Here is a 21038-nt window from a genome sequence, read left to right on the forward strand (position 1 = left end):
AAATTAGGTGTCCAAACTTTTGACTGCTAATTAATCTATTTCTTTGTTCTTCTTCTTCTTTCAGCTCCTCCCATTAGGGGTCCCCACAGCAGATCATCTATCTCCACAACCCCCTGTCCTTTACATCTGCCTCTTTCAAACCAACAACCTGCATGTCTTCCCTCACCATATCCATAAACCTCCTCCTTGGTCTTCCTCTTTTCCGCCTTCCTGGTGTCTCCTGGTGTCTGACCTCGTACATCAATCTGTCCATCAACACTGCAAACAGGAAAGGGCTCAGAGCCGATCCTTGATGCAGTCCAACCTCCACCATGAACCAGTCTGTCCTCATACATGTATCTGCACCACCCTCAGATACTTCTCTGCCACACCTGACTTCCTCATACAATACAAATCTATTTCCTTGTTTTATTTATAATGAAAATACTTTTAGTATCCTCTAATTATTTGTGTTGCAGTAATACAGTATGTGAATTTTACTTTGGGATGAATAACAAATCTGTGTCTATCTTTAGAAGGGCTGCATATGAAAACCTATGATCATGCTTAGCAGTGTAGAAGATATGTACCCTTCTGATTTTCACTGTTTCTCCATATTCACTTGTTAATATCTGATAATCTGACCAGCCTCGCAGTTTACCAACACAACCTGGAAATGTCCTGTGTGAATTACAGCAGTCAGGCTGAGGTAAACAGCCTCCTCCCTAAAAAACCAAACAACTTCATATGCAACCTTCCATTTTTGCCGCAGTGTTGTGCGCAATGATACAACAATCCCGCCCGCACGATTTACACCTAGCACGACTATGGTTTTTATCTGGTGCATCCGCCGCCCTATAAGCATGTATATTTGATTTTACTTAATTAAAATATTAACACGTTCCTGTACCTTTATCCAAATTTGCCGCAACTAATACGCGCTGCTTATATTTATAAAAACTTCCGTTCCTAAACATCCTCCAAATCGGTCAGAGAAGGACCTAGTTTTTATAGCAAAATTAGTCCCGCCCTCATCCGCCATTTTGTTACAGGCTATTGTTAGCAGAGCAAGTGCGATGGTGAATGATTTTCACAAACCCTGTAGCGATATTGAAACATAGGTAGACAACCATTTCTATTACTATTACGCCGAAATAACCAAGAATTGCTCGACTTGGTGTTTGGAAGACAGTCGCGACTTGAAATAATCGGTTTTCCTTGAACTGATTAGCATTGCTAGCTAGAGAAGCGGGGAGGAAGAAACTAGTTACAACGCCACAGCATCGTGAACGCGTTGCAGTTAATGCTGTTTAACTGAATAAGCTCCAGTCACAGCAGATTCTGTAACCGTATTATTGGGGGTAGTATCTTTATTTCTTGTCACACTGACGACCAGTCAGCAAGACCCGAAGACAGGCGGAGAGATGGCGAGCTCGGTGGGAAACGTGGCCGACAGCACAGGTAAACCTGATCACCAACAAGCTCATTCATTCTTTATACCCGAATATGATCACCCCTTTACTTACTTAATTGTCCATTTATTAACACTACTAAGCCACACTAGTCTAACAGGTGATAGTGTGTATATAACTTTATCTTGAGCTGTTTGTGACGGTTGGTGTTGATCATATGGCCTAGATTGCCGATTAGACCTCTGCTAATCTGCATCCAGCTAACATGGGGTTTCTATCATCTATTATAAATCAATATATTCAATTATTAATGTGATTAGAATAAGCACGTTTCAAGCATCCGTAATCAAGAGGCGATTTGTCGTAATACAAGATGCTTAAACTTGTCACGTGTACGTTACAGCGATGTGAAATGATTTCTTCGCATATCCCAGAGATTTAAGGAAACCGGGGTCAGAGCTCAGTTATGGACAGCCATGATACAGGTCCCCTGGAACACAGAGGGTTAATGGCATTGCTCAAGGGCACAAGAGTGGCAGCTTGGTGATACTGCCTCCGATCAGTAACACGGAGCCTTAACCACTGAGCTACCAGCTCGAAATAAATGTGTCGGAAGAAAAGATGGTCAGGGTTCGAGGTGAATTCCAGGGGATGGGGTGGTTATGACTATATGACCAAGTGTATAGTCATGGTTGCAGTGATACAGTTCAGATAGATGATTTTGTACATGTGTTTTCTGCTCCTCCACTGTATTTTATTAGCTGCAAAACAAATAAATAATGAATATAAATGGTCAGACATCCACCGTTAAGTGGTGATTCAGCCCTTCATGGTTGAATTGCAGCAATTAAAGAGACCTGATTAGGCCAAGAAACCCAAGAAATGGACATTAGAAGATTGGAAAATTGTCCAAATGAGAGACCTTTGGTTTTAACCATCGTGTCTTTGTTAGACATACAGAGGGTGGACAGGCAGCTCCTGAATGTCTGGTTCACATGTTTAATTTCGAAATAACCTAGGTATTTGGAGATATTGGTTTCAGATAATGGAGTAATAGGAAAATAAAAAAGATGGGTGTTGCAAAGGTTGCAGAAAAGGGTATTTTGAGATTTGACTTTGTTTTGGGGTGCTTCCCCATGGAACTGCTGTCTTTGCTGAGTAAATCCTTGTTCTTTGACACCACAACTTTGGATCCTGACCGTTTCTTTCGCTCGGCATTTAAGCTTTATTGCATTTTTTACATTTTACATTAATTGACACTCATTGTGTTTAAGTTTTGTATAACCGATATATAAAGGATGAGTAAATGATCTTAGCAAACATTAGCCAAATTTTCTTCTCAAGTTTGCAGGCAAGAGAGCATACCAAGACCAGTAGTTAATCAGTATTTTTTTAGTGATCACTGCCAGGTGTGTTACACTGCTTTATCACAGCGCGGATAAATTATAAATGCTGATTTGTAAGATCGTGTTAATTGATTAATGTGCACATTCTAAAACATTGAGCTTTTACACACAGGGACCTAAATGGCAGAATGTTTACAAAAAGTTTTCTGATACGGGAGCATCCCTTTGCTTTCTCAATCTGTGAACTGCATTTTTTTTTTTTTTTTGTCTGAGAGGAAAAAATAAGGCTGTGAGGGAGGACTATATGCAGCCGCTATAATGTAAGTGATAACAGGAAACAACTTGTTTTACAGGCATTCCATAACCACACATTAGTCAAATGTACAGATTGGCATTTTGGTAGGAAATGAAAAAAATGATTCAGGGCAAAAATAAATATGCAGCATTTTGTGCTTGCAATATAAATGGTAAAAGTGGAAGGGATTTTAAAACATTTGCAAGCAGTACACGGTTAGTTTAAATAGGAAAAGATTCCTGCTTGTTGACCTGCTTAATCCACAGACCTCTTAGTTTGGACCTGTATAATAGGACCTTATTAAATCTTTGTTTTTCTATGTCTATTTGGATGATTGTAATGGTTTGGTGTCAAGCTTACTAAACTTACCCCTCCCTCCTCCCTCCTCCCTTACCCAACTGCATCTTTGTTCTATTATTATTATTTAAAGGATGAGTTCGGTATTTGACCTGAGTAAAGTAAATATATATCTTCTATTGTAATCCTAATGTTATAAAAATCACGGATCTTTGAACACGTAGGCTGGTGCAATTAGTTTGTTCTATTTACGAACGAGTTAATAAAGTGCCAATATCTGTCTGAATTCATCCTTTAAAATATTTTCCAATCAGTAATATATTTCCATAGTTTATTTTTTCATCTTTAGTGAATGAGTTTCTCGTCAAAATAATCTGCCTGAAATTAATAAACCTGCACTGAGAGACTCAGTCATTATTAGCATGTTAGTTTCTTTTTTTTTTTTTTTTTTTATGTGATGCTCCTGTTTTTCATAAGCATGATTTGTCATCTGTTCTCATCGTTTTATTTTATTTTTATTTGTTTGCCTCATTTCCATTTTTTCTAACATCTTGTTTTCCCCCTTCCTCCTCCTTTCGGGTTGTGTTGGTGCCACAGAACCAACAAAACGTATGCTTTCCTTCCAAGGGTTGGCTGAGCTGGCACACCGCGAGTATCAGTCAGGTGATTTTGAGGCAGCAGAGCGCCACTGCATGCAACTATGGCGGCAGGAGCCAGACAATACCGGTGTTCTGCTGCTGCTTTCTTCGATCCACTTCCAGTGCCGCAGGCTTGACAGGTAGGACTCTTAGAGTGGACTGGTGTCTTCTCAATGGGCTCCTGAGATGCAGCTGCACTTTTATTTATTTTTTTATTTTTTTACTTCTTTGAAATGAGACACAAGTTAACCACCTTCTCTTTTATAAGCTTGTATACCTGTCTACCTTTTGCATTTTTCCAATGTTAAAATGTACACAATTAAAAATTATAGATTGCAATATTGTACATCTTTTATTTGTACACTAACACACATTTTTTTCACATGCCTAACCAGTGAGCTTGTAAGGTGATTGGTCAGGAGGGTGAACTCTGTTATTCAAGTATTTGACCTAACTGTTCCTTAGTGGAAAATATTTAGCAGCATTTTCTGCTGCCTTGTGGCTACTTGCCATAAAATTACATGCAAAATATGTGCTGCTGGCACAAATTCTATGTCAAAAAGCACCCTCTACTAACCATACTGATCTTGTACATCCCTGGTCTCTACTCTTCAAATGCAAAAAACTTGGCACTGCTGGGCATTTGTCTGTGTAAATTCTTACTTTTAGTGGTACTTACTTTGATTTTGTTCTGTTGGGTCTTTCATGCTAATGGCTATATTAGCTTTTTGGTTTGGTCACATTTTTGGTGACTCATTTTTGGGCTTTGTCCTGAAATACAGGTCTGCTCACTTCAGCACCCTGGCCATTAAGCAGAATCAAATGCTTGCTGAGGCCTACTCCAACCTGGGCAACGTGTTTAAGGAGCGTGGTCAACTACAGGAGGCGATCGAGCACTATCGGCACGCGCTGCGGCTAAAGCCTGACTTCATCGATGGCTACATTAACCTGGCAGCGGCTCTGGTTGCAGCAGGAGACATGGAGGGTGCTGTGCAGGCTTATGTGTCTGCTCTTCAGTACAACCCGGTAAACAGATGCAAAGCACAATTAATATCAATCCAGATTTTTTATTGTGAACAGCTCTGTAGTTAAAAATTTTTTTTATTTATTTATTATATATGAAAATAAATATAAAAAATGTATAATTTTTTAAAATAATTTTTTGTTTCAGGATCTGTATTGTGTTCGCAGCGACTTGGGCAACCTTCTTAAAGCTCTTGGGCGTTTGGAAGAGGCAAAGGTCTGTTTTGATATGTCAGTGTGTGCATGTTTTTTTTTGTTTTGTTTATTTAGGTTTTTATTTGAAAAAAAAAAATCTTTCTTTTCTTTTTTTTTGCCTTTTCTTTAGATACTAGGCCATTTTCAGTTCCCTTATAACTCCTAACACTGTGCTTTGGGAGTGAGTGCTTCCCCTGACCCCAAACAAACACTAAGACCCCTTTCAGCTTTCTAGACATGTGGTGCTTCCTACACTTTTCTTTTTCCTACCTTCACACAATTATCAGTTCAGCTCCACGCCACCACTCACTCTGCTGTTTAGCAGATTCTGCAACACAGCTAGTAGCATTAGTTTCACAAGCAGAAATGCTTTTAGCGCACCTCCAAGTACCACACCATCAAGCACTGATTTAAGACCTGAAGCACCAAGCACTGTTATTACAAACTTAGGGAACTCTATGTTCATTGCCTTTTTTTATTTAAATATTTTTGTTACATGATGATGAGCTTAGAGTACCAACATTTTTTCTTCATTGCCATCCTGCTGCCCCCTCTCACTCTTTCTGCTTCGCTGTCTATAAACTCTGTGCCACATTCTGATCTAGTTTCTTGGTCAGTGCCCCTTCACACAGGAAGAAAGGCTGGGTCCTTCTGTCTCTCAACAGAGGGGAATCTTTAAACACGCATTACTGTTCTGGCATGTTCATTTCTTTAGAGTTTTGGAGGGATAATGCTGGCTCGGTCTTGAACAAAACAAAATGGATTTGATATGAAGTTAGTGATATTTGCTATGCTAAAAATAAGATGGCTTCCAACCCAGAGATATTTTTATTTAATCCGTTAAAAGAATCACCATTAATTTTTACCCCATATGTTTTGGATGACGATGCAGGTTTTTTTTTTTCCACCCACAAATAATATCTTACTCGCCCCAAATTAGGCGTTATACCCCCGATTGTGAATTTGTGGGATATTAAAGTTGCAGACAAATTTATCTGCTTGTTTGTTAGAAGCCCTCTTATTTGTTGCCCCAGGGGGGAGGAGTGGGGAGGAGCACTAGGGTTCCAGCCCCCCTCCATGTCAGCTCTGTCGCTCCGACCCCCCGCGCGCCCGCTCAGGGTCCGTGGAGTGTGCGCGCTCAGAGCTGCTTGCCTGACCCTCCAGCCAGTTCACTAATACCCATAAGGGCTCCACAGTGTTTTTGTGCAAATAAAATGCAGAAAAAGAAATTGTACATTCTTCAGAAATATAAATTTTCTTTCTTTTTGATTTGTTGTTCACCTAGATTGGCTCAAAAGCACATGGGAGGTTTGGGTGGTATTATACATTGTTGACACTGTGATGTTAGCCTGAGGCTGTGCCAGGCAGGCAGCTCCTAATATGCACTCCACTGCACGCTGCAGATGCGATGATAGAGAGAAAGAATTACACGCGCAGTACAAGCATTGACTTCTTTATTTCAGAGCTCTGGATGCTTCTAGATACAAATCATTAAACCACAGACCTTTTTTCTTTATCCATTGGGCAGGATTCAAGAAGGCAAGACAGGATAAAGCAAGCAATGTATTAAACCTTGTAAGAGTTTAAAAAACTAAGGAAAATGATGGAAGCAATGAATTTTTTTTACTTTTGTGTTGCTATTAATGTTATGATTAATATTATTCCCTAAGGACATGTTTTGAGTTCTTTTGGGGAAGATCAAGCCAGTTAGCCTCCCTCCTTTTACTTCCCTTTAAACAGGATGAATAAACATTTGGAATGAAATGTAACAGAAAGCCTTTCTTCTCTCCCATCCCTTCATAAGCATATATATTTATCACTTTAAAAGCTGAACTGCGTTTAATTGCATGATTTGAAATGAGAGTATTTTATTTTTATTATTCTTTTGTTTCTGTGCTTATTTTTTTTTTTTTATATCCATATAAAACAAATGTATTGATTGTCAACTTTTACTAACGCTCTTGTTTTCTTATTTTGTCTCTTTTGGTTTCTTCCACCACTGATATTGTTATTTAGAAGGTTTCAGGTGGGTGACACTATTCCTGCGTAGGTGCGGTCCGGCGGAAAGGAACACTAGGGCAGCATCAGTCCTCTCCTCTTCTTCCAGCTGCGGCCGCTACCCCCAGACAAAGTCCAAAAATATGGAAACGGGTTTGTAACTGCCAGCAAAAAAAAAAAAAGAAAAAAAACGAAACCATGCCTGAGTTCTTCTGTCTTGTGGCTACCTTTTGAAGAACAAAAGAAAACAACAGAGGGGAAAAAAGTAATTAACAGAAAAATTCAAAAGTTTTATGTAAACTTCCTCTGTACAGCTTAAGATCACCGAACATAATAATTAAAATTTATATGGATTGGATGCAGTAAGCAAACAAAACACAGTAAGAACCCTCTAACTCTTACTTGTTTATTTTTTTCCTGTTGCCTTGGTTTATCATTTTGTTTTTCCTCTTGATTTGGAGTTGCAGCGTTCCGCTGAGCCGATGATGCGCCGTGAGTCTGCAGCGACGCATGGGTTGCGCAGCGAAAAAACGCCCTCTATTGCGATTCAAGAGCGCCTGCGCGCAACAAATGCTCCCCTTCCCCATGTCCTCCCGGCCTACAGACTGCAGATCTGCCCGACTAGCCCAGTAGCATGACACCCGGCGGACCCCATACCCAGCACAGGGCACTATTGGCAAGCAGTTTAGTTGATTGTGTTATGCTCAACATAAGCCCTAAAAGTCAAACAAACCCGATCCGCCTTTGGCCTCTGTTGTGTTCCTGAGGGTTGGTTGGATTCAGAGAGTGTGTCAGTCTGGTGGGCTCAGGAGTGCGTGGGGTTTTTGGTCTGTGGTCTGTGCGCTGAGCCGGGGTTAGCGCAGCGAAAAGCGGCGAGCAAACACATTGCGACCACCGTGCGGCAAAACCCCTGCCCGTGTGGCCTTTTTTGCGCCTGCATTACAGGGACCTTCTCCTACACTTCACACAGGCATTTAAGGTTGTGACTGCAGTCGGAATAAATCTGTGACCAATTTAGTTTTGTGTGAATTTTGTATGTTTTTGTTTGTATGTGCAACCTTTGCCATAGTCGCACAGTATCCGATCTCAGTTTCCTGGAATTTTGCATATCTCGTACTATTTCTTTAAATGATGAGACCATAACTGAAAAATGTCAGTCAGGGTGAAGGTGCTGGTCAGATTTGCGCAGCGCAGGAAAAAGCGTGCAGCTTAGCGCGGCAGTATAATGCGCTTGCGAGCCCACGCTGTAGACTCACTTTTTGCTTTATTGAGTATGGATTCTAACTCTGGTTTTCTCTGCCCCTTTTGTTTTCTTTCTTTTTATTCAATCTCTTATTTTTTTCCTATCCCACATCTCCCCCTATCTGCTCTTTTACTCCTCTCTGTCCCTCTTTCTTCTGTTGTTTTCATTGTTAACCTGTTAAAGGCTTGCTACCTGAAGGCAATTGAGACTCAGCCAAACTTTGCCGTGGCATGGAGCAACCTGGGCTGCGTGTTCAATGCTCAGGGAGAGATCTGGCTCGCCATTCATCATTTTGAGAAAGTGAGTGGGTTCCACATGAACATTAATGCAAGTAATTGCAAGTTACTTAATTTACATGTAGATGAGTAAATTAATTGTTGTTGGCTTTTGTGTCCTTTGTAGGCAGTAACCTTGGATCCAAATTTTTTGGATGCTTACATAAACTTGGGCAATGTGCTTAAAGAAGCTCGCATCTTCGATAGGTAAGCTTTTTCTACACTATTTCTTAGGTATAGTTATACCATGTGTGCAATTAGTACATCATTTGGATATTGAGTTTTAATTTACAAAATGATTGTTTTATACAGAGCTGTTGCTGGTTATCTGCGAGCCCTCAGTCTGAGCCCCAACCATGCTGTAGTCCACGGCAACCTGGCTTGTGTGTACTACGAGCAGGGTTTGATAGATTTGGCCATTGACACCTATCGGCGTGCAATTGAGCTGCAGCCTCACTTCCCTGATGCTTACTGCAATCTGGCTAATGCTCTTAAAGAAAAAGGCAATGTAAGGAACTGTCTCTGTACAAGCCACATTCTGTTCTTGTTTATTCGTATACAGTCACAAAGTGATTCCTTTGTAGATGCAGACAGCAATAAACTGCTAAGATTCTCTTTAAAGTTTTAGCTACATTTACTACAATTTGTACATCTACCCCAACTTTTTATAATTTACAACGCTAAACCCGCATATAGACTGTTGTGCAGGAGGAGCAAATTTAGATCAGTAACAAATAGATTCTATGGCTCAAGGTCTAAATAAATATTTGCTTGTCTTATATTCAAATCCAGATTTCACACCAGTACCACTGGTGACTGGTCAGCATCTTTTATTTCTTTAGTTGAGACGGAAATTATCTTGGATATATCAGAAAATTGGTAATTGTAAATAATTAAAAGATGTACGTTATGTATAAGACTAAATAGTTTGGTTTTTGTTGTTAGGTATCGGAGGCTGAGGAGTGTTACAACACTGCACTTCGCCTTTGCCCCACGCATGCTGACTCACTCAATAACCTTGCCAACATCAAGAGGGAGCAAGGCAACATTGAGGAGGCTGTCCAGCTCTACAGGAAAGCTCTTGAGGTAGGGGTTCTCCAAGTATTCTCTTCCTGTCCTGTGTGACCTAGATCTGCACACTACTGAAAACCATGTTCCTGAAGCATTTTTCTGAATTCTGTGTGTGTGGGTGTTAAACAGGTGTTCCCAGAGTTTGCTGCGGCCCACTCCAACCTGGCCAGCGTCCTTCAGCAACAGGGCAAGCTACAGGAAGCCCTCATGCATTACAAAGAAGCTATCAGGCATGCTTTATTTCCTGCTATTTGAAGTAAAATATGTTGTAGGTATATATGGTGTGTGCAGAATATTTATGCATTTTCTTTGACTCTGAACACTTGCAGGATCAGTCCCACCTTTGCTGATGCTTACTCCAACATGGGAAACACACTGAAGGAGATGCAGGATGTTCAGGGGGCACTGCAGTGCTACACACGTGCTATTCAGATCAACCCTGCATTTGCTGATGCTCACAGCAACCTGGCCTCAATACATAAGGTCACTTCTTGAAACCTTCTTGCATGTTTATTTTTATTTTTTTGTGAACATCAGGCTAGCTGTCTAGATAAGATACAGAGCATCAATAAAGACAACATATAAATGTATAAAAGTGTGTATATATATATATATATATATATATATATATATATATATATATATATATATATATATATATATATATATATATATATATATATATGTGTGTGTGTTACACAATGACCTTAATGTCATTTAAAATATATTTATGCACTTTGGCCCACAGGACTCTGGGAATATTCCAGAAGCTATCGCATCTTACCGCACTGCTCTGAAGCTCAAACCTGACTTCCCAGATGCTTATTGCAATCTTGCACACTGCCTGCAGGTATGCACAATACATATTAGCCCTATTAATGCAATTTATTTATTTATTTATTACATATTTTGAATAATTATTCATAGTTTGTTGTTGAATGTAGTTCTGACATGTAGCTGGTTGTTGTCAGTGGTTCATGTAACTGTAATAGCTTATATATCAAATCCATACACATGGATTATTTCTGCAGACGCTGTTTGATTGTTGGGTTCGGCTGGGTAATTCTACGTACAGCAATAAACATACTTAAAATGATTGCTAAATTAAAAAAACATACCATGTTTTAAGCATGGTTTTCAGACCATGGATTTAGGTACTTGTTGGGAAGCATCAATAATAATTTTATCTGTATAAAAAGATGTACTGAGCAGCCTAGAAAAGATTTTCATTTCGTTTCTTTGTGACGTTTGAAGGTAATGTTAATGCTTGTACAGCAGTTTGAAAATTATAGGTAATATGCAGTTGCTGTCATGTGGTTATAACCGTTCTTGTTTCCAGATTGTTTGTGACTGGACCGATTATGATGAGCGCATGAAGAAGTTGGTTAGCATTGTGGCTGACCAGTTGGAAAAGAACCGACTGCCCTCGGTGCACCCTCATCACAGCATGTTGTATCCTCTTTCCCATGGCTTCCGTAAAGCCATTGCTGAGAGACATGGCAACCTTTGCTTGGATAAGGTAAGTAGTTGTACAGCCCTTTTGTGGAGTGAAATTGTAGCAAAATTTTCTATGAATCTGTTAATTGCAGGCCAGGGTTTCTACCAAACATATACATTTATTATAACCTGAATGTTCAGTTATTCCTAAACTTAAAGTGCTTTATTTAAAAGTTATTGTCAGTGATAATTGCCTGTACCCTAAATAATAAATGTATTAAACTAACACTTTTCAAGTCTGCTTTGTTTAAAAAAAAAAAAAAACACTGAACAGAGTTGTTGTCTGATTTATCTTAAGTTTGTAATCTAGCATACCGGTGTAGATTTATTCATTGCTAGAGACTCAAAGCACTTTTGTATGTCGCTCTGGAAATAGATGTCTGTTAAATGCCACAAATGTAAATGTCTATGACTGTTTTATAGATCAATGCTCTTCATAAGCCTGCCTATGAGCATCCTAAAGATCTAAAAGCTAGTGCAGGCCGTTTGCGCATTGGCTATGTAAGCTCAGACTTTGGCAACCACCCCACCTCCCACCTCATGCAATCCATTCCTGGCATGCACACATCTGACAAATTTGAGGTGAGTTCTTTATTCAAATGGATGTATTGTTTTTGGTTGTAGTCAGTAAATGAGTGCTTTGTGATTCTGTATTGATCTGGTTTAATTCTATTTATAGGTGTTCTGCTATGCCCTCAGTCCTGACGACAGCACAAACTTTAGAGTCAAAGTGATGGCTGAAGCCCATCATTTTGCTGATCTTTCCCAGGTCAGAACATGCAAAAATAAAAACGGGTTTGAATAACTTTGGTGGTGTTTGCCATTCTGATGCTGCTGCTCACATTCCTGATTTGTATATCTTTATAAAAAGATTCCCTGCAATGGCAAAGCTGCAGACAGGATCCACCAAGATGGAATTCACATCTTGGTCAATATGAATGGTTATACCAAAGGTGCTCGTAATGAGCTGTTTGCATTGCGACCAGCTCCCATTCAGGTAAAAAAATAAAAAAATAAATAAAAATAATAATAATAATCATGATCTAAATAATTCAATTGTTTTATTTGACTTTTTTAACTTTTTGTTTTCCTCAGGCGATGTGGCTTGGCTACCCAGGCACCAGTGGAGCTCCCTTCATGGACTACATAGTTACTGATAAGGAGACCTCTCCAGTTGATGTGGCTGAGCAGTATTCTGAGAAGATGGCCTACATGCCAAACACATTCTTTATTGGAGATCATGCTAACATGTTCCCACACCTTAAGGCAAGAGACATTTAATTACATTTTCTTTAACTGATGTAATGCTGTTAGATGAATTGTTGTCTTGGCAAAGGGAGAATTTTTTTTTTTTAAGCATTTGTATTTATGCTTCACAGAAAAAGGCTGTGATTGACTTTAAGTCTAATGGACATATTTTCGACAATCGCATCGTACTAAATGGAATTGACCTCAAAGCATTTTTAGACAGCCTACCAGATGTCAAGGTCATCAAGGTAAGAGGACATTTTAAGCAACATTTTAAGTCATGTTTTAGGGTGACTGAATACATTATGCAAGACCTTTTTCCAGATGGAGTGTGACAGCCAGGAGTCCACAGATAGTAATGGATCCCTCTCCATGCCCGTCATCCCTATGAACACAGCCGCTGAGGCCATTATAAACATGATCAACCAAGGCCAGATCCAGGTCACCATCAATAGTTTCACAGTCAGCAATGGCTTGGCTACCACCCAGGTATTTTCTATCGAATGTCTGCATTTTTTAAACACAGTAGCGTGTAGGAGGTGAAAACTTGCTGCCTGAGTAATTGATTTGCTTCCTGCATGTGGATTCTGCTGCCTTTATTTATTTATTTATTTATTTATTTATTTATTATTTTTTTTATCTGCTGGCACTGTTTTATTCTTTGGTATTTTGCCGTAGGCTTTTTAAGTTGGCACAAAAATGAAAAGGGTTTTTATTGGATAATGGAATTATTAACTTGATTTTGTCCTAATTGGCAATTCTATCTTGACTACTAATATACAGCATTGTAGCACTCGTGTATGTTTTGGTATTTGTGATGAACAGAGAGATTTGGTTCCTCTAGATGACGCTGATCTAATTCTCAATTCACGCTCTCAAATTCGCACGTATCCTGATCTGGTGCTTAAATCAAACACAGAAGATTATTTGCTAAGGACAAGCCCTTGCAAAGGGCTGTTGTAGTAGACAGGGATGTGGTATCACCAGGTCTTGTTGTTTTTCAGATATATACTGTCGAGGAGGTTGTAGTTTCTGGGACTGTAGCCTTGAAGGTATGACAAACCTTAGTAGGGCTGCAACTGCAGAGTATTTTTGACGTCTACTGCGCATATTTGAATATTGTATTAGGGGAAGGTCACGGCATTAGGTCATGTGAGTCATAGGACAGGCAAATCATCGTAAAAAAAAATAAAGGAGTAATATCTTTTCTGTAAAAGAGCATTGTAAGCTTGGTGGCCTAACATTACACCAACCTTCGCACTGCTTAAATGAAAATTATATTTACTAACAATTTAGTAGATCAGTATAGTAAAAGTGTGTTTAGTTTTAATTTAGTGCAGCCTTACGCTTTAGCTAGTTGTGAAGATCACACTTGTTGGTTTAAAGTAACAAGTCTGCTTCTGAATTTTATTTATTGATTTATTTTTAATGTTTATATATTAATTTATGATTTGTATATATTTTTTATTTAATCCTGGGTATTTTACAAATGCTGTAAGGGCACTCGCAAAGACTGAAGACTCTGATTGCTTCTGTGAATAAAAAAACACGACGTGTCTCATTTAGACTTGTATTTATTACTTGTTTTAAGAGCGCTTGTTTGTACCTGTGCGACTATTAATTAACGATGTTATCCGAGGATTTTTTGCCTGGAGGCTTTTCTGAAGAGTATATAGTTGTCATTGTTCAACAGTGTCAGCAGCTTCAATTTTATTATTGGTTATATACTTACTTTTGTCATCAATGGAATGACTGATTTTACTTTATCACCCTAACCCCTCCATCTTTATCTTTCTTTCTAATGGCCTCCTAGTGAAGTGTTCAATCCTGCAGGATGGAACTACAGCTACTATAAACCCATGCACTTTATATATAACATCCTGATTAGAGCTGACCATAAAAAAATCTATCAAAAAATAGATTGGCATGTTATGTTTGTGGGACTCTGGAGTAGTTGTAATCAATAATTTGATTGTTTTATCTTGAGCATAGCATGAAGAACATCTATAAATAGTATGCTCACCGTGCCCACATATTGTGTGTGTTTCATATTTATATTAAAGATTTTAATTGTACTTGGAACATTAATGGTAAAAAAATGTAAACATATATCATATATATCATATTTTAAATATAATGGCCAACATATGCTTCTCACAGATGGGTCAGATGGGTGTCATCAGCTCCAGAATTGTACCCATGGTAAAGATGGGCAAAATGCCTTTGTGCCATATTAACACTGAAAATACATAAAATCCCTTTATTTTATACTTTTTACTGTGGTCTCAGCATTCTAAATGCTTAATGAGCACAAAACACATGCCATCTGAAAATCTGTTTGACAGATAGGTCTTTTTTTTTCCCCTCTTTCAAAAGATTAATAATAAGGCTGCCACGGGAGAAGAGGTTCCTAGAACAATTGTTGTGACCACTCGCTCTCAGTATGGTCTACCTGAGGACTCCATTGTCTACTGTAACTTCAACCAACTTTACAAGATTGACCCCCCAACTCTTCAGATGTGGGCCAATGTAAGTACAACCAATCAGTATTTTTGGGAGATACTTTTGGGTAAAGAGGTAGGTACGTTGCTCATTCTTTTTTTTGTTATTTCAGATTCTGAAACGTGTGCCAAACAGCGTCCTCTGGCTGTTGCGCTTCCCAGCTGTGGGTGAACCCAACATCCAGCAATATGCCCAGAACATGGGCCTGCCTGCTAGCCGCATCATCTTCTCCCCTGTTGCCCCTAAAGAGGAACATGTGAGGCGTGGCCAGCTGGCTGATGTCTGTCTTGACACGCCTCTCTGCAATGGCCACACCACTGGCATGGATGTGCTCTGGGCTGGGACCCCAATGGTCACAATGCCAGGTCAGTGACTGTCTAATGTCTTTAGTCATGTGGTGATACGATTATCGTTACCGTTAATGGCCTCACATTTTTTCATGTTCTGGTCCCTGAAAGATTGTTTTAAAGTTGGTTGACATACGGTAACAACAAAGCAAGAACAGTTTAATTTAAAACTTAAATTGTATTTGATACTGGAGATGTTGAGTTGTTGGCACACTTTAACAGAATGGCAAAACGTGTATGTATAAAAATTATATTGGACATGATAAGTTATTTTGGTGTAATCAATTGTAGAAACTGCTTTCGTTCCCTTTAACAATATTAAGTGTTTAAAAAAAAAAAAAAACACTCAAATATTAATTGATGATTAATCTAAATTGCTAAGCTTCACATTGTTCTTAGAAACTTGGTTTAGAAATAAAAATCTGTTTGTTTGGTGTATTTAGGGGAGACACTTGCTTCTCGCGTGGCTGCCTCGCAGTTGACCTGCCTTGGTTGCCCTGAGCTCATCGCACAGAGTCGCCAGGAGTACGAAGATGTGGCCGTAAAACTCGGCACTGACATGGAGTAGTAAGTCAACCCAAACAGCTACTAAACTAACAACTTCAAGTAATCAACTGCTTTCAACTGGACAGTTGTTAATGATATAGTAATTCATACTGGGAGTTTTTCTGTTGTGTGTAGGAAGCATATTCCTTTCTTATTTCATCTCTTGTGGTTGATTCTTAGATTTCATAGCTTCTTGTTACGAACGTGGAAATATGTAGACAACGGATAGGAGTAGGGTTTAAAATAGCTGTGAAAGAAACCGTAGTAACGGAAGAAAAGTGACGAGCACAATATCTTTCATGACTTATTTTACAACTACCGTAATTTCCGGACTATTAAACGCACCCAAATATAAGCCGACTGAATTTGACAAAGATTTTTATTTTGAACATAAATAAGCTGCACCTGTCTATAAGTGTCTACACTAAAACTAATGAACTTTACACAGGCTTTAACGAAAGACGGTGTCCGTAACACGGCTTGTATCTAAAAGTCATTGTTCACTGTCTTCCTCCTTCCTTTCACAACTATTTCTCTCGAGAGTTTTGGCATCGTCGTGCGTTTAAAAATCACCATCGGCGAAGCATCTTTCCCGATGCAGTGCAGCTTAGAACACAGGTGAAGTGCGTTTTTTTTTTTTTTTTTCATGCCCGGTTGTTTTCAGTGTGATGAATGATTCGCTCTCCTGTTGACAGTCCGAGTGGGCGGCAGGTCAAACGTCAGAGGAACCGCATCCATTTTTATGATGTGGTGCGGCCCGATTCAGTGGGAGCGCATCTAATTTAATATAAAGAGTTTCATTGGTTCACCTGAACCCGTTCGCTAATTTCATTGGTTTAATGTTATGGGGTTTAGTTTTTTGGTTTGAAGCTTGTGAAACCGGGAAAAACCCTAGAAAAAAATCATATATTAGCCACTTCATTGTTTAAACCGTGGGGTTCAAAGCGTGGGAAAAAAGTAGCGGCTTATAGTCCGGAAAATACAGTAATTAAATAATGCTTAAATTACTATTGACAAGTAAGATTGTCATTTTAGCATCGCAAATACTAGGGGCTGCACAATATAGACTAAAAAAGGTGTTTTTATTAGAGATCATATAAGATGGTCAGAATTTTGCAGCTATATTAGATATTCACAGCAATTCAGAATATCCAATATATTTAATCATTCATCCCTATCCAGTTTTTAACTTCTTCCTATTATATATTTGTAGCACGCATAAAATTCCTGCCTCTTGTTTTTTCCTGTAGCTTGAAGAAGGTCCGTTCCCGTGTGTGGAAGCAGCGTATCTGCAGCCCGCTCTTCAACACTAAGCAGTACACTATGGACTTGGAGCGCCTCTACCTGCAGATGTGGGAGCACCATGCAAGCGGTGCCAAACCCGACCACATGGTGAAGATGCAGTTGCTTGACACCAGTGAAAGTGCCTGATCTGCACCCTTCTCACCCTTTACCCTCCATGAGTTACTCAACCCCCACGCTTCCTCTGTTTTCATCAGTGTCAGAGACTCCATAGAGCCTGCTGTTGAGATCACTTTGAACTGACCCTTCAGCCACAGATTTAGTTTCTCTGAGCCAGCGAGGAGAGCGTGATGATTAATCCTTCTTCACTGAGACTCCTTTTCCACCCAAAAAAAAAATTTTCACGCTGCCTTCACTTCCCCAGTGCTTCTCTGTTCTGCTTGGGTATGGACTTTTAAAGACAGAACAATCTTGTCAAATTGTGACCTTTGTGTCTTTGGATGGTGTTTTTTTTTTTTTTAAGCATTAGAGGGACAGTGTTGAACTTAAACACTTTGGTATGTTGCTAAAAATGAAAGATTTTCTTATAACATGCTAATGTGAACGTTTGCCTTTTTATTTAGCAGATATTTCGTTATCTATTTTAAGTCGGTTCATCATGACCTGGGATAGATAAGTGAATTGTACTGATTCTCAAACGCTTTATTATTTTTTTTTGTTCGTTACTAATGCTAAATGCTTTCAGTTATTTTGTTTTCCGTAAAACATGCCCAGAATGTCTGTGGAGAATCTAGAATGAAGAACCCCTCCTCCTCAATGCAAATCTGATCATAGCCCGCAGACTACCCTAATGTACATCCTAAATGCTAATGTTTTATTATTTTTACCAGAAAGGTTTAAGGTAAGTATTTTCTAAGTTCAACATTTTGTACACTGTCTTTCTGTTGATCATTTTATTTATGCTCTCGGTAAAATTGCAAGGCTCTTACATAAGCAGAAATAATAAAGAAATGTGGCAAACTTTGGTCTCGGTTGTAACTGACTTTAAATACAATTTATAATCAGGACTATTACTTATAGGAGTAAGTGCTGGTGTAACATTTTATTTAATATACAAAATATGGATGTTACATACTAGCTGTTCATTTGAAGAGTCAATTTGTTACTTATTGTTAGAAATGTAAATAACCCTGATAAATAATTGTAACCGCATTTTTGGGTTAATCATGTGTATTTGTTGATCACTGCATGTTGACAACTGGGTTTTGAGTGAGCAAAATGATGAATGGAACATAGACTTGAACCCCCTGTGATCTCAATTGGTGTAGGGGACACATCATGGTACTATAATATAGTTAATTTAAAACTGAAATTAATTCATCATTACTACATTTGCATCTATAAATGTCACTTTTCCAATAAACATGGGGGGAAAAAAGCCACAATATTTATAACTCTTTTGCTTGTCATTATTGTAAATACCATTTGCTAAGTAAAATCAAAATGAGATTTTATGACCCTACCAAAAATGTGATTACAAATCCAAAATAAAGAGTTGGTTTTGAATAAATTATTTAAAAGATTGCATTGTGGTTTTTTGCCTGATAAATTTTATTTGGTCAAGATACATTCCTTTACCTTTTTAGAAGCTACTTCAATAGTAAAGTTCACAAACTCTCACCAGAAGATATGGTAAAAAAAATCTATTTCTAAAGAGAATACATTTGCCTTTGTTTTTCTTTAAATAAGGTATAAATTGCTCTCATTTTTCCTAATATATGAATAGTATTTCACTCATTTTAGTTGTAATGTAAACTGTTGTGAATAAGTTGCATAGATTCTCCTGGGAAGATGCTCCACTAGATTTTGGAGATGGTGCTTGTGGAGATTTGTGCCCATTCAGCCACAAGGGTGTTAAAGTAAAGTCAGGTACTGATGTAGGTGATGATGCCTGGGGAACAGTCAGTGTTCTTTTCTTTTCAATTTTTTTTTTATAGGATTGAAGTCAGCTCTATAGTGGGCCTCTAAAAAAAAAATAATCTGGAAACCACAATGTTAATCTGGCACTGATATAGATATATATATTCCCACCAGTATATAATATGTACATTTAAATAGCATAATATTTTGCAATGTTTTTACCTTGTTAATGTACCGTATGACTCAGTTCTCACATTTCCACTAGACTGCACTATTGTAAACAGGGTATCATAGGGTTTTTCTTAAATTCTTTTACATCTTGTTGTTTGTACTTTGTTGTATATTTGTGAATAAACTGCAGTGACATCACAATTTCCCTTTGAGATTAATAAAGTTTGTCTGCCTGATCTAAACTATCTATCTATTTACCTATCCACCTACTTATACCTACTTACTTACAAGAGAACAATATCTTTGAAGAGTTTCAGTCAGGTTTTAGGCCTCATAGCACTTCTCCAGTTAAAATCACTAATGACCTGTTTTTAGCTTCAGACCAAGGCTACATCTCTGTTAGTTCTGCTAGATCTTAGTGCTGCATTCGACACTATAGATCATTATCTTCTGGATTGTTAACAAACTTTCATCAGCATTTGTAAATTTAAATGGAGAGATATCCAGGTTAATGCAAGTAAATTATGGGGTGCCACAAGGTTCAGTTCTAGGACCCTGCTTTTCACAATATACATGCTTCCTATATATATATAAATACTATTAGAAGGCATAGTATTAGCTTCCACTGTTATGCTGATGATACCCAACTATATATCTCATCGAAACCAGACGATACAGCTCAATTAGCTCGGATAACTGTGTGTCAAAGAATTAAAAGATTAGATGACTCATATCTTTCTATTATTAAATACTGATGACAGTGATTTTGCTCATCAGCTCAAAAATCAGTACACAGAAGCTCCAGCATTTCAACCTGCATTTAGAAGCATGTACTGTAAATACTAGGTCAACAGTAAAAGACCTGGGAGTTATTTTAGACAACTTATCTTTTGAAAATCATATCAACCATATTACAAAAAACACCCTTCTTCCACCTTAGAAAGATTGCTAAGCTAAGACACGTTGTTTATATCTGATGCCGAGAATCTCGTTCATGCATTTATGAACTCCAAACTGGACTATTGTAATGCATTGGTGGTATGTTCTCACAAGGTCAAGAAAATATGACCATATAACCCCAATCTTATCATCCCTACACAGGCTACCTGTTAAATTTCAAATCGATTACTGCTACTTACTTACAAAACACTAAATGGTTCGGCTCCCATGTATCTATGCAGACTTCTAACATGCTACAATCCGTCACGCTTTTTGAGATCTCAAAACTCCGAACTTCTAGTAGTTCCTAGAATAACAAAGTCCAGTGAAGTTGCGCCATCGCCAGTCACGTCCCACCTCATAAAGATTAAGAACCTTTAAAGAACTACATGCCGACCCTGCAAACATCCCGAACCATCTAAAGACGTGACAGCGGCATTTGGATCCCACCTCATGTGTAGTTTGGACATTGGACCAAACTACACATGAGGTGGGATCCAAATGTGTAGTTTGGACATTGGACCTCTTTGAGTGTTCAAATGCTCTGGCATGAAGAAGGTGTGTGTTGGATCTATGATAATCGCAAATGTTGAGCTATTTTATGAGTTGCTTAGTAGCTTCTGGTTCCATAATCTCAACTGACTGGATAAGACTGTAGAAAGGACATTACTCACAATCTGTGTTCTGTATTGTTTAAAGACTATAATCACACTCTTGATATCACCCAAATGAGGGTGGGTTCACTCAAGGTTTCTTCCTCATAACATCTAAGGTAGACAGTCGACATGGCTTGCTCATCAGGGATAAATACACATTGTTCACCTTAACTCTTAAATTCTGTAAAGTTGCTTTGA

The 21038-nt window shown here is 38.5% G+C and overlaps 1 protein-coding gene across 3 annotated transcripts; it reads left to right on the forward strand.

Annotated features, from left to right (window-relative positions):
• Positions 1–252: 252 nt before the first annotated feature.
• LOC310736585 (UDP-N-acetylglucosamine--peptide N-acetylglucosaminyltransferase 110 kDa subunit) lies at positions 253–18174 on the forward strand. 3 transcript variants are annotated; one of them, XM_083560151.1, is made up of 23 exons: positions 750–1440; positions 3957–4107; positions 4750–4993; positions 5139–5207; positions 8610–8726; positions 8829–8908; positions 9014–9209; positions 9647–9787; positions 9902–10002; positions 10102–10255; positions 10521–10622; positions 11112–11291; positions 11693–11851; positions 11949–12038; positions 12141–12266; positions 12365–12535; positions 12649–12765; positions 12842–13006; positions 14678–14719; positions 14894–15046; positions 15132–15384; positions 15810–15933; positions 17163–18174. In XM_083560151.1, the coding sequence occupies exons 1-23, from the start codon at positions 1404–1406 to the stop codon at positions 17341–17343; spliced, it is 3153 nt and encodes a 1050-aa protein (XP_083416277.1). In that variant the 5' UTR covers positions 750–1403; the 3' UTR covers positions 17344–18174. The 3 variants fall into 3 exon arrangements, with proteins under 3 accessions (XP_083416279.1, XP_083416277.1, XP_083416278.1); XM_083560153.1 differs by lacking the exon at positions 14678–14719 and having other exon boundaries at positions 253–1440; XM_083560152.1 differs by lacking the exon at positions 14678–14719 and having other exon boundaries at positions 1017–1440; positions 3927–4107.
• Positions 18175–21038: the final 2864 nt, after the last annotated feature.

The sequence above is a fragment of the Silurus aristotelis genome (genome assembly GCF_946808225.1).
Source record: "Silurus aristotelis genome assembly, chromosome: 14".
Lineage (NCBI taxonomy): Eukaryota > Metazoa > Chordata > Actinopteri > Siluriformes > Siluridae > Silurus > Silurus aristotelis.